This window comes from Ambystoma mexicanum, chromosome 8 (genome assembly GCF_040938575.1).
Source record: "Ambystoma mexicanum isolate Mex_15411 chromosome 8, UKY_AmexF1_1, whole genome shotgun sequence".
Lineage (NCBI taxonomy): Eukaryota > Metazoa > Chordata > Amphibia > Caudata > Ambystomatidae > Ambystoma > Ambystoma mexicanum.
This window is the reverse complement of record NC_090929.1, coordinates 64,504,145-64,521,481: the sequence shown is the minus strand read 5'-3', so window position 1 is coordinate 64,521,481 and position 17,337 is coordinate 64,504,145. Positions and strand designations below refer to the sequence as shown.

The 17,337-nt window shown below is 47.3% G+C and overlaps 1 protein-coding gene across 8 annotated transcripts in view; it reads right to left on the bottom strand.

Annotated features, from left to right (window-relative positions):
• The window catches only part of PRRC2B (proline rich coiled-coil 2B), a 1,218,749-nt gene that overhangs the window by 276,795 nt on the left and 924,617 nt on the right, over positions 1–17,337 (bottom strand). For all 8 annotated transcript variants that reach the window (XM_069609284.1, XM_069609287.1, XM_069609286.1 and 5 more), the window contains exon 15: positions 9,236–9,440. In XM_069609284.1, the coding sequence (XP_069465385.1) occupies positions 9,236–9,440 (205 nt within the window). The remainder of the gene's footprint in view (positions 1–9,235; positions 9,441–17,337) is intronic.

Genomic DNA, 17,337 nt, shown 5'->3' with positions numbered 1-17,337 from the left:
GCCACCGGTGCTAGGCACTTGGTGAACACCCTGGGAGCAGACTTCAATCCGAATGGGAAGGCCTTGAACTGGTAGTGCCACCCCTGGACCACGAACCTGAGGAACTTTCGGTGCCTTTTTAGAATGGGGATATGAAAAGTACGCATCCTCCAAATCCAACGACGATAGGAGGTCGCCTTCCTCCAGCTGTCCCAGCATTTGCTGGAGGGTGACCATCCGGAACTTCTGTGCCTTGATGTACTTGTTCAGTCGATGTAGGTCCAGGATGGGGCGCCATCCGCCTGTCTTCTTTCTGACGAGGAAGTATCTTGAGTAAACTCCGGAAGCCCCGAAGCCTCTTTGGGACGAGCTCGATGGCACCTTTTTTGAGCCTTTACGTCGAACAGCAGTTAAGGGATGTGGTTTTTCTTCCTGGCCACGGGTGGAATGCGGCGACTCTTCTTTAGGAAGAAGAGTGTGTGTCCCTGGGCCAGGGCATCGAGCACCCAACGGCCAGTGGAGATGGACTTCCACACGTTGACGCACCTCATCAGCCAGCCTCCCACTGGGGTCCCACTGTCTTCCCAAATAGGTTGTTCCCGTCGAAGGACATGTCCAAAACCTTGGCCTATACATCCTGGTGGAAATCCGTCGCCTTGAGCCACCCCCGCCGTCGAAGGCAAACACTGTTGCTTAATTGGCAGAAACCGGTGTTGGCAATGTCCGTGGCCACCGTTATGGCGCGGTCAGAAGCCACCTCCCCCTCCTGCAGGATTGCCAGGGCCTCTGCCCTCTTATCGTCCGGGAGGAAGTCCAACAGGGGGGCGATCTTGTACCACAACTCCCTGTCGTAGCGGGCCACGATCACTAGGGCGTTGGCCGCCTTAATCGTCGTCACTGCCGATGAGATGACTCGTCGTCCCATGGCATCCAGCTTTTTTCCCCCTCGCCATCCGGCGGGGAAGTAGAGGTCGAGGCAGATGCGCCACTCCCCCTGCTTTCTTCTTGGTCGCTGCCGAAACGACTGAATCCGGGGTCGGTTGCGCTCTAAGGCACAAAGGGGCGGCGTCGGGGACCCGGTACTACTTCTCATACTGGTCCCTCTTAGCAGGTGTTGTGGACGGGTTCTTGAGGAGGGCAAGACCCTCGTCCCAGATATCATCCAACAACAGCACCGCGAGGACCGTTTTCCTTTTAGCCTCACGCCGTTGGTAAAGGAAGCCTTCCTCCTTCTCTTCGGGGCAGAGTTAAAAAAGCTCAGATGCCCTGGCGATCATGGTGTGAAACAAGCCAATTTCGTCGGGAGGCAACGCCCGAGGAATCGGCGACGGGAGATCAATCCCATCGTCACCAGTGTCGTCCTCTGTCCCTGTAGTGGCCGTATCTGTCCCTGTGTCCTCCATCGGGGGAAGGAGAAGAAGGCTGAAAGGGCCGTGAGGGCTGAGAAGGCGGGGTTGGCTGGATCCTTCTCCTGTTAGGTGGGCTTCCCGACGGACCCGGCTCTGTCGGGTCGTCCGTCGGAGGCAAGGGCAACCTGGCCCTTATCTCCGTGCATAAGGCCCGGATTGCTGTCAAAATAGCTGCCGAGTTGTCTCGAGACTTGGGCTGCGACGGGCGCAATGGTTGCTCCTCCACAGGAGCCTCGTAGTCACCCTCGTGGGGACGGGCCTCCTCCAAATGCTTGTCAAGTCCCTCTGACTTCGACCAATTCCTCCTCGGAGGTCGTGTCCATTACGGCCACCGCCCCTCCCTCTTTTCCCACCGGGGTCTTCACGGGGGTCTTCTCGATGGGCTTAAAAGAGGATTCCCTCTGCGGGGGCAGGGAAACTCTAGGCCCTGAGGTCGCCTCCACCGGGGGAGCCTCCGCAGGCTTCCCCAGGGCTGTCACGATTCCCTCAATGGAGGCCTTGGCCCGGTGAATCAAGGCCTTCACCTTAGGGGGAGGGTCACCGCCTCGCACCCCTTAGGCCGGTTCCTTCGAGATCGACCGGGCCCTCTCCAGAAGCTTAGCCGGGTTCTCGGACTTCCTCTTCCCTGAGCCAGAGCGTTGGCTCGCGGTTGATGGCGTCGGTGAAGGTGGGCACTGCCTGGCAGCCGAGGAGCAGCGTTCAGCGCTCCCGGTGCCCGCAGACTTGCAGTGCTTTGCCTTCTGTTGGGACCCCGTCGCCGGGGCGCCATCACAGGACTTAGAAACCGCTCGGATTTCTTCTTCTCACCTGCTGGGCTTTCTGTAGCTTGCATCCAGGGCAGATCCTGAATAGCTTGCCCGGTGTCGAGCTTCCTTTCTCCTGGGCCATGCCCACGAGGTAGGCCTCAAAACTTGTGGAATCCTCCAAGAAGCGTAGCTCAACGAAAACTTCACCCTTGAGGGGCATAGAAGATTCCGAAACGGGTCCCCGTTAATCGGAAGTAGAAGTGGTGGAGCTTGAAGCTCAATTTAACTGAAAAATGAGAAAAACCTCTTTGAAAAAGCGCGAAACGCAGTAAAAGCTCGAGAGCTATAGCACGAAGACTTCCAACACTTGAACGTGCGGTAAAAATCTGAGGATGGCTGCCATAGGCGGGGCTTAGGGAGAGGGCAGTCATTGGCTGGGGGCAGTATGACCCAGAGACCAGTGATTGGTTACTAAGAAAGACAGATCAGAAACAAAACAGATACTGATTTTTTTCTTTACCGAGGATTCCCAGCCTGACGGGGAATATTCATGAGCATGTAAATCCATGCCAGACCCCGTGCTGGAGAACTTTATAAAGACACTATGGAGAGTCTTAAAAATTATACCCATAAAAAGAGTTAAAGATTATGCGAGTGTGGAAAAAGGTTCCCACTCACTGAGGTATTAAGGAAAAATATCCCACTAGTAAAGCAAAATGTTCTGGGGTTGAACCAGGTCAGGAAGATTTACCAGTTCTATGAAAATCTTACACAATACTACGCCCTGCTCTCTTGTTAAGGTAGTGCATGGCCACTGTGTTGTCCGTCATTATCAGGACATTCTTTCCCCAGACAGAGGGCAGTAAGACCTTCAGCGGTAGTCTGATTGCCCTCAGCTCCAAAAGATTGATGCATAGTTTAGACTCCAATAGAGACCAATGACGGCGGATTGTCAGATAGTTTGCATGGGCTCCCCATCCCGTGAGGGATGGGGCAGTCACTACAGTGATCACCTGGCCATGGTTGCCAAAAGGGTTCTCCCTTCAGAACATTTTCCTTGCAGGCCCACCACAGAAGATCCTGGAAGAATTTCTCGGGAATCTGAAGGCAGTACGACATCTTGCCGGAGAACTGGAACCATTGTGTCCGGCGAGCCCACTGAAGAGATCTAATTCCCAGGTGGGCCTCTGGCACGAGAAAAATATAAGATGCCATGAGGCTGAGCAATTTCAAGAATTTGAAAGCCGGAAGACTCTGGGCACTCTGGAATTTTGTCACCATCTGGAGAATGTTTTGAGCCCTCACCTTGGATGGCAAGCACTTTCCCAAGGAAGCATTTAACACAGCCCGATGTACTGGAGCTGCTGGGAAGGCGTCAGATGGGACGTCTTGAAATTGAGGGAGAAGCCCAGTTTGTGATGATCCAAGGCTTGTTCGGGAGAACACGTCCTCATCAGCCAATCGTCCAGGTAAGGGTAGACGTGAATCCCTCCTCTCCTGAGATGCGCTGCCACCACCACAGTTTGGTGAAGACCCTCGGGCGAAGGTTAACCCGAATGGCAGGACCTGAAACTGATAGTGAGCGCCGCAAACGACAAACCTCAGATATTTCCTGTGCGGAAGATGGATTGGCATATGAAAATAAGCATCCTGAAGGTCCAATGACACCAACCAATCCTGAAGCTAGAGGGCCTGAAGGATCCGAGAAGGATTGACCATCTTGAATTTGTCCTTCCTGAGGAACTTGTTCAAGTATCTCAAGTCCAAGATGGGTCTCAGTCCCCCGTCCTTTTTGGGAATAAAAAAGATATGGGGAAGACCAACCCTTGTTCCTCTCCGCTACAGGCAATGGTTCTAGAACGCCTTTCTCTAGCAAGGTTAAGATCTCCTGCACAAGGAGTGGATCCAAATCCTCACTGTTTTCCAGGTGGATTGGTCTGAGGCTTTTTTAGAAAAGGAAGTCTGTAACCATGGGCTATTGTTTCCAGAGCCCAAGCATCTGAAGTAATGTCCCGCCATTCTTCTAGATGCTGAGACAGTCTGCCCCCACCGGCGAGCTGTTACTCAAGCCCTCAGAGTAGTTTTGAAGTGGCGGTAGCAGAGGCTGATGGCAAAGAGGCTGCTGCTTGAGCTGGCTTGGCACCTCTACCTCATCCCACCACGAGGAAACTTACATTGGCATCTTTGACTGGCCATTCCGCTCGCCTTTCCAAATGAGGAATAGTGGCGAAAAGATCTACCCCTCCAAGGCTGTCCGGTAGAAGGAAAAGGCTGAGGTTGCCGAACAGCGGCGCCCAAAGACTTGGCTGCCGCTTTAGAGGTCTGCAAATTCTCAAGGCTCCAGTCAGCTTTGCTGCCAAAAAGATGAGACCTGTCAAATGGCATGTTGAGAAGTCTAGCCTGCACATCAGGTGCAAACCCCAATTTTCGCAACCATGCAAACCTGAGCATCACAGTGCTTGTGCCATGGACCTGCCGGTGCTATCTGAAGAATCAATCCCAGACTGAAGGGACTCGCACATGGCTTCCTTGCCCTCCTTAATAGCCAAGAAGCCGCCCCTTTCTTCCCCTTCGGGAATATGCCCTGCCACCATAGACGTGCGCTCCCACAAAGTGTATGAAAATGTTGCCTTGGCAGAAGTGGAGTTGGCCGATTTCAACACCATACTCCCTGACGAAAATACCTTATGCGCCCATCCATCCACGCACTTATCGTCCCAGCAGGCGGGATAGTAGGGTATGCTGCCTGTTTCGAGGTTGCCGTGGCTGCCTGGAGCACCAGACTCTGGTGAGTGGGGTGAATTGACAGGTAGCCAGGGTCGCTACTGGAGGGGCGGTATTTTCCTGTAAGAGACTTAACCACTGGATTAGTTTCCGGGGTTTCCCAATTCCTGGCCACCTTTTTTGCAGCGCCCCATAGAGAGGTAATACTGGATCCATAGACGGACCCTTGTCCAAAATGTCTGTTAGATCACCTTGATCATAATGCACAGGAGGTCTAGATCAACCCAAATATTCAACAACTCTAGACAAAAGTAGTCTGTACGAGGAGTCTGCATGTTCCCCTGGGTCTGGCTTGATGAATTACAGCTCAGGAGAGGGGTCTACACCACTTGCATTATGATAGGTTATTTATAACCCGCTTAATACCCAGAGGTTTCCAAGCGCGGACCGAACCTGTGTGGCTCGGTCGTCGTCTTAATTCCAAGGCAAGCATGTTACCGCCGAGCTATCCCCCGAGACTGAGCAAAGTATCACAGAGGATCCTGCATCCTACTCCCCTCGGAAATGAGGCATTCAGGCACATTAGGGGTCCCAAACTGGAGACCAAAAGGGGCATCATCCTCATCCCAACACCACGCCTCCTCAAAAATGGAAGAGGGACATAAAAAAATCCTTTTTCGGTAGAGGGGCATAGCTTTTATCTGGGGTAGTACCCAGAGGCTTTGAAATTGTCGAAGACGTTGATTTAGACTTAGCAACTGCCTTCTTCGGAGGGTCAACAGTCACTGGGGCTGCGCCGGTAAAATTGGCACAGATGGTGGCGTCGACAGCGGCAAAGGCATCGAAGGCTGGGGTCTAGGACCCAATGGGCACTAGCGACTGCCGTGGCGCAGATGGTTTCGGAGTTTTCGAATGAGTTGATGAGCTTGACCTCTCCCTTTGTTTTCAATGGCCCGGTCGCCAGGCGCATATGCGGCTGCGGAGAGGGCTGCCGATCCTGACGGTCGGCGGGTGCCACTGGAAGTTTCGGTGTACCCGTTGGCATTGAAGTCTTCTTCGACCTAGCCGAAGTGTGACTTGGGGTTGTGCGTTTTGTGCTGTGTACATGTTCGTCTTTGTCGCTGGGGTGTGAATTCCCCATAGCAGTGCCGAAAGCCGTGCCTAGCGGAGCCAGGGACAGATACGGAACACGAGCACTCCGTCGAAAGGTCAACAACCTCCGGTTCGGCGGTATGATTGTCACTCTCGCAGTCGTCACATTCGATGGCTGCAGCAGCAAGAGAAAATTCGGCCTTTGACATACCGTAGGCCATCCACGGGTTGACTTTACGCTCCTTTAATGTCTTATGACGGAGGAGCTTACAAGCCGCGCATCCTTCCTTGTGATCGAGGGGCAAGTACCGGTTACACCGTCTGTGCTTATCTTTCCAAAGGAATTTGCTCTTACAAATAGGGCAAAACCTAAATTGAGTCCTCTCCATAGAAGAGGATGGGTAGAGTGACGAAGACCAAAAGGGAAAGAGAAAGGAAAGGCATTCCCAGTTTGTACAGAAGTGTCCACCCCAACCCCACTCTCCCTACTGTATAGGCAGACGGAAAGCCCGGCCACATGGTTGGTAGCGCCGACCGGATCACCGTCCGTCGAATTCTGAAGGTCTTCGGCGGAGGTCTCGAACAGCCATCGAAATAAGGGATGGATAGGGTGATCCGATTATTTTATATAACTATTCGACCAAAGGTTGAGGGGACAATAAGCAATGTCTTTGACAAGCTCTGCATCAAGGCGACCAGTATGCTGGGCGGAAAAAAACAATCTGAGGGACCTCGACGCATCAGGGATGTTGGTTACACTACTTGTCACGTAGGGATAGTGTTACAGGCACGCCCATGTCGACGTCCCGTTCCGATTCTCTAAAGACAAGATGCAATACTCTGCTGTTACGAATGGATGTCGGACCATATGCAGAGCATGTGATTCTAAGCAGATTAACAAACATCAGAAATATTTTTTCAGTATTAGCATTGTTGCAAGTGTGGACTAAATGTAATTGTGTCAGCCTACTACCGAACACCTTCCCCCGCTCTGTCCACGTTAGCAAACAAGAGATTTGTCTTACCTTTTGGCAGACAAGATTGTATGCAGTACCCTTTGGGTGCACTACAATAACCCTGACCTCCTGGCAATGGGGACCCAATCTTTGGTGTAAGTCTGAACTACACAGGTTGGTAGTGTGGTCGAGCAGCCAGGCTCATCTCCAGAGGGGTCAATGAGAGCAGTAAGGTTGTGACGCAGAGTTTCACAATACAGTTATCCAAATAAACACACTCAAGGTTTCTTGATAAAACAATTATTAATTTATTTCACAGTCAGTTGTACAAGCCTTCTTCAGAAAGGCAGCAAAACATGTAACACAAATATACTTCAAAACACTCAATTTCTCTAAATCCGATGACACCCATTGAGGATGACAGACACTTCCTAAACCCTCAGGTGAATTAAATAGCTAGGACATTGATTTATCACTGCTACATTTAGAGCAATACTGAGTTAGGTGAAAAAGATAGAATAGAGGAATAAAATAAGGTTAACAAATAATTCATAAACAGGGAAGTACTTTTAAACACTGTCCAAAACACAAAGTCAGAGGTAAAGAGTCTCCCTCTCAGGAAGCCAGGACAGCCAATGTTAATTGCACAATGTCAAGGTGAACTGAAGAACTTCTTTGCATGTTTGTAAAAAGTCTTGCACAATGTTTGTAGGAAATAGAATACTTGAAGGGCCAAAAGCTGAGAGGCTTATGAGGGGCAAAGCTTTAGCAACTCTGCAAGGTAACCAAGACAGGTCTCAACTGAGAGCAAGTAAAGCTAAACAAGAGGTACGTTCTTAGATTTCACAGTACCTCTCGTTAGAAGAAATGGTTCCAGCTGGCTTCCGTTCCTGAGCAGCTCTGCAGATCCTGTTTTCCTGAGCCTCAGTCGTGGGTATAAGAGGGAGGACGTCTGGGGACTCCTGCTCTGCAATGGGACTGTCAGCGGCAGCAATGGGCAAACTTCAATTCAGCGGTTCTTCAGTGTTTCAGCTCCTTGCGTCTGACTGCAAACAACAGCAGTTCTTGGATACCACTTTAGACTTTCTTCGCATCTGGTGTCCAGCACTCTGTTGAGGTGGCTCAGGCTTGGTCAGTCCTGCAACAGGGAAGTCAGGAGGATCTGGAGCTCAGGTCTGACTTAAAAGCAACGCACACAATCTGGTGTTCCTCTCCCTGGCTCTTCGGTTCCAGCAGCAGTAGAAATACAAACAGCTTTGAGAGGATGTCCAGACAGGCTTACTTTGGAGTTGATTGGTCCCACCAACTCAAAGGGAGAAGTCGTCCTTGCAGGGCTTCTCTAGTCGAGGTGAATTTGGAGCTTCAGCACAGCAGCAGGGCTTCACCGGGCAAACCAACAGTCCAGGAGTTGCAGCAGGAGTCTCTTCCAAGTTCTTTTTCGGATTCCTTCGTCCAGTGGTCGACTCTGCCTGCCAAGCCAAAAAGCCTCGCCTTTTATGCAGGTTTCTCCCATTCATTCCAGCCTAGCTGTCAATTGCCAGTCGGCCAATATCCTTTTGGGTGCATTCCTGTAACCAAAGGAATTAAGCACAGGGAGTTTCGGGCACCTCAAACACTTCCTGCCCCTGCCAGACAAACTGGAATTACATGAGAGATAAAAAGTCCTAAAGTCCAGCAAAAGAGCTGGGGGTCTCCAAGGTAGAAGGGAATTAGCACATTTTGGAGAATTCTCCCTAACACCTTTGTCAACACCCCCACTCAGTGGTTGTATAGCCCTCACCTGAGGGCTGAATGAGAATACCAGGTTACTGGATTTAACGGTATGTTATATTTTGGAAGGGGCCAGTAAGAAAATGCTTTCCGTGAGCCAAATTGGCTACAAATCATGCATCCACTGACAATTACAATGCCATCAAGCACCAACCAAAACCAGTATATGACTGTTTGGGAGAGAAACAAAGGATTCTGGTTAATCTCGCTCCCCCCAGAGCCACTTTTCAATGTGCATAAATGTTTACAATGGATCAGAAATAGTAGACCACCTGCCCCCATAGATATCTGACTAAGTCACTGAGCAAAATAATCAGCAAATCACAAAAAAAACAAAAATGTAGGTGAGGCTAACAAACGTGAGCTATAAAGAACATTCTACCTTACAACCGGTAGTGGCACTGTAATATAGCTTGAGCTCATGTTTGTAGATGGCTATCTGAGCCAAACACCAACATTACACTCTGGTTCAGGAAAAGCAGAAGGGACTCAGTCATTGTAGTTCTACATAGAATATATGAATAGCTATACAGGCAACTCAACTGGAAGCGTTGCTTACCTGAAGGGTGCATAGTTGAGGGATAATAATCCACAGGGCTGCGGCCTGGGCCCATCCGGGGGTCCATGTATGGGGGCATCATCATCCAGCGGGGGTCGAAGCCAAGCATCTGAGGGTGGGGAGGGTAAAAGTTGCGCTGAGGATGAGAATGAGAAGCTGGTGCATATCCCTGCTGCTGCCAGTGCTGCATTTTATAGAGCTGTTCCTGAAGAGAAAAAAAAGGTTCCAATGAACAAGAATGGCTTCACAAAGCCTAATAATGTTTCTTACCAGTAAAAACATTTGTGCAGTTACCTGTTTGAGTCACAGTTTATCCATAGTTCATCTAGTGGCGAGTCCAGAGTAGAACATTTTGTTTATGGGACATGAATTCTGGGTTTGACAGACGTTTGAGTAATAGGGACAATGTAGGCTGTACAACCTCAGATTGTTTTATAGAAATTAGTGAACATGCACATTGTTTAAGGAAAAAGCGCTTTAGTCTAGAAGTCTTCTTTTGTAAATATTTCAACTTTGAACAGCGAGTGAACACAGATTATTTTTACTCCATGTAGCCAGACTGCACTGTACCTGGGCGCAGAGTGTAATCAATGTAGACACAGACTTGGAAACCATTATGACTCAAACATTTGCTTAAATCTGTAATGCTAAATGATATTTTGATTTTTATTCTTCTATACAAATGCAGGGAGGTTTGGCACTGATGCAAGCAGCAAAATACTGGTACAAGAAATCTTTTTATTCTGCTGCTTTTGAAACAGTTTAAGATTCTCATGACATTTGTTAAGATGGATTTCAAGGATGCCAACCTCTTACTGTAAACGGGGTCACACTAAAGTCTTGCCAAACCCAATTAAGATCAGGTAGCAGAAAACAAATTATTCCAGTTAGACAGACAAGTCCAAAAATATATCGATTAGGCCTTTAAATAACGAACTAAGCAAGTGAAACCTCTAGTCAAATATTGTCACACTTACTATAAAGCAGATCCATACATTCACCATTTGGAAAAGATGTGCCATGAGAACAGCCTCCTGCTGAGCGATTGACAGCCTAGGGCTGTGAATGAATGAGAACTTGCTTAGAAGGCGAGGTTTTTGGGACTCAAGGCAGAGTCGACCACTGGAGGACAACATCAGACAAAGAAAACATGAAGAGATGATCGCAGCACCCTCCTGAACTGTGAAGTGCCCGGTGAAGCCCTGTAGCTGTGCTGTCCCCATTTTCGTTTCGACTCGGAAGACCCGTACGGGACTTCCTTCCTTGGGCTGGTGGGACCAACTAGCCTTAAGACAAACTTCCACTTGGTGTAACCCTCGACTTGCAGTGACTCATCTGAGCTGCAGAAGATCAATGCAAGGGGTCCTGTGACCATTGATGAGTGCATTGTCTTGCAAAGTCTGAATCATCCAAATCTTCGTTGGCATCCAGAGGACCCTATCCAAGCAGTAAATCTTGATCCAGAGTCCCCTCACAAGAGTCCAGGACCGAGGGAGCATGCTTCTTCCAACCAGAGTTTCCGTTCTTCATTGACGTAGAGGAAAAGGCACCAAAACAAAGAAATCCATTGCTAGAGAGTCCCTCTCCCGAGAACTGCCGCAGGAGCCCGCCAGACATCCTCCCTTTCGTCACCATGACGAAGGTCCAGGAACAAGGGTCTGCAAGCTGAAGCAAGGAGGAATCCAGCTGGAAAAATTTTCTTCAAATCACAGGTACTGTGGGGCTTGTGGTTTTCACCTTTTAGCCATAAATTGTGCTTCGGTTCTTGCAACATACATTTTGGAGTTGATCTCAACTCACCTGCTCTAGCCTAACAGCTTGTGCTGCCTTCAAAGCAGCTCACTTGAGTTACAGTAATTTCTTCTGCACTTATTAACTTTGTCAAGACTTTATCTAAGAAGAAGTGCAACAGAACTATTGACTGTCCATTGACTTTGGCTTTCCTGGCTCCCTAAAGGCACTCCTCTGAACCTACTGGCTTTGGCAGTACTCGTTCCCTCATAGCTTATAATGGTTGACACTATTTTTGCTGGAATAAAGGGGGTTACCTGCCTCCCTTTAGGAGAATGTAATTGTTTTACAAACTGTTCAAAGTATGTTCTAAATCTTATTCTAACCTTTCCTTCCTTTAACTCAATAACAGAATTGATAAATGAAGTAAGTGCAATACTGACCTTTACTGAAGTCACAGTGTGCTGGAACATGTGTTCACATGAGAAAAGTAACTACTGACTTATTGTCTCAAAAACTGAATTCAAAATCTGATGGAATGTCTCTAGTAGATAAAGCTTCTTAAAGAATGCTTATTTAAACCTTGGGTATATTGTAAATAAATATTTATGTATAACTTGGTGTGTAAGTGTTACTTGGCTACTTGTACTTACTGATTTCAATTGTACAGTGCTACAGCTCACACTACCCCTCTTTAAAATGAGCCTGGCTGCTCAGTCACTACCAACTTGTGTAGCACAGGCCTATATTAAAAGGTGGGTTACCTAATAGCAAGAGGAGTCTTGTTTAGTCCTCAGCAGTTGGAATTCAATAAATTAATTCTTACCTGACAAAGGCAGATACCTTAAATTATCCAGCCCATCCCAATTCTAGCACATGCGTTCTCTCAGAGGCAGAAGAGGGACCCTAGCGGTCTAGGAGCCAGCTGTAGGCAGGGTGAGATAGGGCTCAGTTGCAAGCTAAGTCAGAGTTCCTGAGGAAGACTGTTCAAACAAGTACCTCACTTTCAAAATTAGTTGAGAGTCCAGGGACTTGAGAAGACACCAGAGGAGGATTCTGCAGAGGACCTGGGTGAACTGTATGAGAGGACTCCCAATCACAAGGAACACCCTAAAACTACACAGAAACCAGAAGAGATTTAAGTAATACCCAAGCAAACACTACCTCAGTACAAAAGACTACTTTGCAGCAGGAGGATTTCAGGATCTGCCGCCAAAAACCCAGGCGCTGAATTTGTTATTGTGAAGACAGAAGATGGGAACCTGGAAGGGCTTTTTCAGCAGGGATTAACGGGGAAGGCTCCAGGCAAGAGTCACTTTGTGGCTGGATGCGGTTCTGGTGCCCTTTCCAGGAGCCAGAAGGTTTAAAAATCGCCAGCCAGATTCTCGTTTGCGAGGGCCAGCACTCCGATGAGGGGACATTTTGGACTCTATTCGCGTCTCTCGAGGTCCAGCAGGATGCCCACAAAGTTTCAGCAAGTTTTGGAATGGCACGAGGTCCCTGGGTATTGTAGCCCTGCAAGGTCGCAGCACGGCATGGGGTGGCTCAAAATGCAGGTCTTCTTAAGTATAGTTAGTCTCACCAGGCTCTGGGTCAGGCTCCAGTTACACAGCAGGCTCTCTGGAAATTGTCCTGGTGCATTTTCTTCATCATCCTCTTCCATTTTGGTTCCAGTGGTCGATTACCTCTTCAGCTTCCAGCATATGAATTTTATGCAGGAACCCAGCCAAGCAACATTCAAACTTGGTAGGTTGGCAGTCCTTTCAGGACAGCCAGCCTCCCAGTTTGTACTGGATTCTCGCAGTCAGGCTGGAGGACAAAGGGCTGCAGAGTTTTGGACTGCTCCCTCACTTTCGCAACCTGGAGGTCAGTGGAAGGAACAAGACAAGGAAACACTGAAATGGCAAAAAAAGAAGACAGGGGCCATTTTGGTAAAATGCGCCCCCATGAGTGCCTTTACCGGGGCTGTGTAAGCAGCAAATGTTAAATGTGCACCAAATTAATAAAAAGGATCACTGCCACCAGCCATCAAAGGCAAGTTTGTCCTTGTAACATAAATGTTACATTTAAAAGGGGATACATCGTATCTCCCGAGCACTCCACATAGGGTGGGTGTTAAGAAAGATTTCTCTTGAATGCACCTTTCCTTCCGAATCCCCAAAAGTTTTGCTTATTATTTTAAAGCTTCACTACACTGGCTTTAGCTCATATGTTATGGGGAAACTGACATGTCCTTCAGGCTGGCAGTACTGAGAAACAGTTTCCCTTAGTCGTGTTACTACTTTTCGGTACTTTTGTATCACTTGTGGTAATGTTTTATCTTCATACAATGCAGCTTACCCTGCAGGACAATGGGATACATTTTTGTTTCGCCGGACTAACACTCAGAAGTGTTTTGGTTACTCTTGGTGTGCTGAAAGGATAAGCTGATGACAGCAGCGACCATTTCGCTACTAACTGGCTGCTGGTCATACCACGAGATCGTTTGCTTGTCCTTTCGCCATCTAGTTCTTTAGTCTTCTTCCTGGCCTGTGAGGCCAGCAAAACCCTTTAAAGGACGTCCAGTGCCCGGTAAACCAGAGGATTTATGGCGGGCTACTGGAGGGCTGTGGGTGTTTGCTGGCAGGAGGTGTGATGAGACTGTCTGGTCCCAATCCACAAACTGGTTTCAGTGTGTCCGAGTGCGTTCGGGAGAATTCTCAATTCTGTGTTAATTCCCTTCTACCTTTGAGACCCCCAAGCTATTTTGCTGGACTTTAGGACTTTCAATTTTTATCCTCAAGGGAATGAGAACTTTTTTCCCACTCATGTATTTTTTCTTTGATTTGAACCATGTGTTTTATGGTTTTGGAGTCAGACGGACTCCATAGGCATCATCTTTTTGTATTATGACACAGCACCCTCAGTACAATGTCACAGATGCATCCTATGGATTTCTGCTAAGGTTTAAATACCTTCTCTTGGATAAACTACCGTTTCCAAGAGCATTAAAGTGAAATTGACTTTGCTTACCTTTTTCTCTTTGTAGACCCATCATACCCTATCTTACATAGAGTGCTGGAGGGGTTATTTAGTATCCCCTTTGTCTACCTTCTCATGTAACATTTTTATGTTACCCTTTCTACAATTAATGGTTGGTGGCAGTGGTTTACTTTTTCCTGCCATTGTGCGTTTTTACTGCACGCTGCATCTGCAGTATTACACCCATGGGTGCCTGTTAGGGAGAATTTTCAGAAAAGTGCTAATTCCCTTCTACGTTAGAGACCCCACCCCCAGCTCTTTTGGCTGGACTTTAGGAATTATAATTTTTATCCTTGTGAGAGAGACCTTTTTCCCCCACTCACTTTTCATCGATTTGAACACTTTCTTTTGACTGGAGTCTGACAAACTCCATAGGAATCATCTTTTTAGTTTGTGTGTCACAGCACCTCCAGTGCACTGACACAGGGAAGTCTTACTGATTTCCCAAAGGTTTAAATATTTTAATTACTTTGCATTGGGGGCTTCAAAAAGTACTTGCCTGCTTAAGAATATTAGTTAACCATTGTTTTATTCTCTCATCCTTTTCTTTTGACACTACTCAGTATTGCTCTAAATGCATCTGTGATATATCAATGTCCACAGTGTCCTAGGTATTTAAGTCACTCCAGGGTGTTGGAAGTGTCTGTGTGTCATCCAAAATGGGTATCTACTGATTTATTGAAACAGTGTAGTTTTGAAGTATATTATTGTTACATATATTTGATCCCTTCTAAAGAAGGCTTATTCAACTGACTTAAATAATTGTTTAAACAAGAAACCTTGAGAGCAAGTGTTTATAATTCTCAAAAATGTGCTAATTCCATTCACCTTAGAGACCCCCAGCAACTTTGCTGGATTTTGAGGACTTGAATTGTTTTCCTGGAAAGAGTGTGAACTTTTTCCCCCACTCTTTCATGTATTTTGATGTGTGTGTTTTACTCTTGTGTTCTTGGATTATGGAGTTTTAAGATAACTCCATAGGCATCTTTTCATGTGTGTTACACAGCACCCTCAGTGCAGTGACACAGGCATGTCGTTTTAAACTTCCCAAAGGTTTAAATACCTTATCTGGGATAAACTACTGTTTCCCAGAGGATGTAAAGTTAAATTGACTTTACAAGTCTTTTTAAACTCCTAAACCCAGCACACACTATCTTCCTATAGAGGGGTTACCTGGTATCCCCTGTGTCTAGAAACTCATGTAGCAGTCAAATGCTACCCTTTTCTATCGAAATGGCTGGTGGCAGTGGTTTTACAACGAACTACCATGATTTTTCCCGACCGCGAACACCGGTAGCTAAAAATCGCAGCAGCCATGTTTTTCAAGATGGCAACTTAAGCCCCTTTGTTTGAACAGGTCCTGGGCTTCTTTTTTCGCCATTTCTTCATGGAAAGGTCCTTCTATTGTTTGTCTCTGCACACCAAACCAGGTTTGGTCCCTTTGTTTCCATGCCTTTGGCAGGCTTCAGGACTGAAGAACGCCTCTGGGGTCTGACTGTCTGGGGTGGGCAGGAAGTGAGGGAGGTGCCGAAACTCCCTGTGCTTAGTCTCCATTGAGACCCAAATGCACTCTGGCATGATTGGCTGGTTGACTGTCCGGCAAGGACAGCCACCCTGCTGGGTGAGTGGCAGCTAGGCTGGAATGAATGGGAGAGAAATGAATAAAAGGCGAGTCTCTTGGCTTGGAATGCAGAGTCGACCACTGGAACCAAAGAACCGAAGACGAACTGGAAGAAATCCAGAAGAGGCCCAAATCGCCAAGTTCATCTCGACAGAGAAGCCCTTCAAGGACGACTTCCTTCTTTGAGTAGGTGAGACCAATCAACTCGTAAGCCACCTGGATACCATTCTCAGAGCTGGTTAGGATTAACAAGGGGGAAGGACACCAGCTTGTGTGCTTGATGAGCAGCTACCTGAACTGAGGTAATCCATTTTGTCAGCGTTTTCCGATCCCGTGCAGTGCAGGAGTCCCCCCGACGTCCTCCATCTTGTCCCCACGACTGAGGCTCAGGAACAGTGAGATCTACAGGAACTGCGAGGAACCAACGTCTTCAGCTGCATCTTTTGCTTCATACTAAGGTACTGTGCGCCAACCTGACAGAGAACGCTTCTCTCACGGTGAAAGTTCGTGGAACTTTCCCAACTTACAGGCCCAAACAGCTTGTGACCCAACCTATGATTCTTTTTGTACAAACTAGTTCTGAGAACTTTGGCAAAGACTTTACTGTTTATTTCAAGAACTGTTCTTTCCTATCCAAGACTCGTCCATTGACTTTGGCCTATGCCTATTGAACTGAATCAAGTCCTCTAGTGAACTATTACTATTTGCACTCCCTAAGAAAGTATTTGAGATCTATTCTAACTTGTGCCTTTTTACTCCCATTGAAAGTAACTGAAATGTGATTTGCTCCCATTTCAGGGGAGCCTAATTTGTTTGCTATTGAAGTGTGTTTGTGTATAATATTAAGTTGCCTCCTTCTAGTGAATGTTTTCTAAATTATTGTGTAATAAATGTGTAAGTGTTTTACCAAGAAACCTTGAGAGTGTCTAATTAAACCACTGGGATTGTAAGACCCATGTGTAACCTCTTGTACTGCTCACATTCCCTCTTGAGATAAGCCTGGCTGCTCAGCCCCCTACCACAAAACTGTGTAGTACAGACTTGTACCAAAGGTTGGTTTTGCTTACAGCTGTAGTCCTTATGTGGTGGTCCCAGAGGGTACTGCATGCAATTCTGCCCAACACTGTACAGGAACAGAAGCAATCTGGAACCATTTCTTCTAACCAGAGGTACTGTAAAGTCTAAAAGAACTTACCTCTTGTTGTGTAGCTTTACTTGCTCTCAGTTGAGACTCGTCTTGGTTACCTTGCAAAGTTGCTAAAGGCTTGCCCCTCACAAGCCTCCCAGCTTGTGGCTCGTCAAGTGTTAAACATTTCTAAAAACTTTGTGCAAGACTTTTTACCTACCTGCGAAGATCTTCAGCTGCCCTAGATATTGTGCAATTAAAATTGCTGTCCTGGCTCCCTGAAAGACTTCTCTTTACCTCGGACTTTGTGCTAAGGCCTTTCCCCCAGGAAAGGGTTACTTTTACCTTGTACTGGACGGTATCAAAAGTACTTGCCCGTTTATGAATGCTTCGTTAACCTTTGTTTTATTCCTCTATTCCATCTTTTCCAACAAACTCAGTAATGCTCTAAATGTACCAGTGATAAATCAATGTCCAGTGTCCTAGCTATGTAAGTCCTCTAAGGGTGTAGGAAGTGTGTGTGCTATCCTCAATTGTTATCATTTGATTTAGAGATACAGATTGTGTTGCGAAGTGAATTATAAGTGTAATTCATATTGTTCC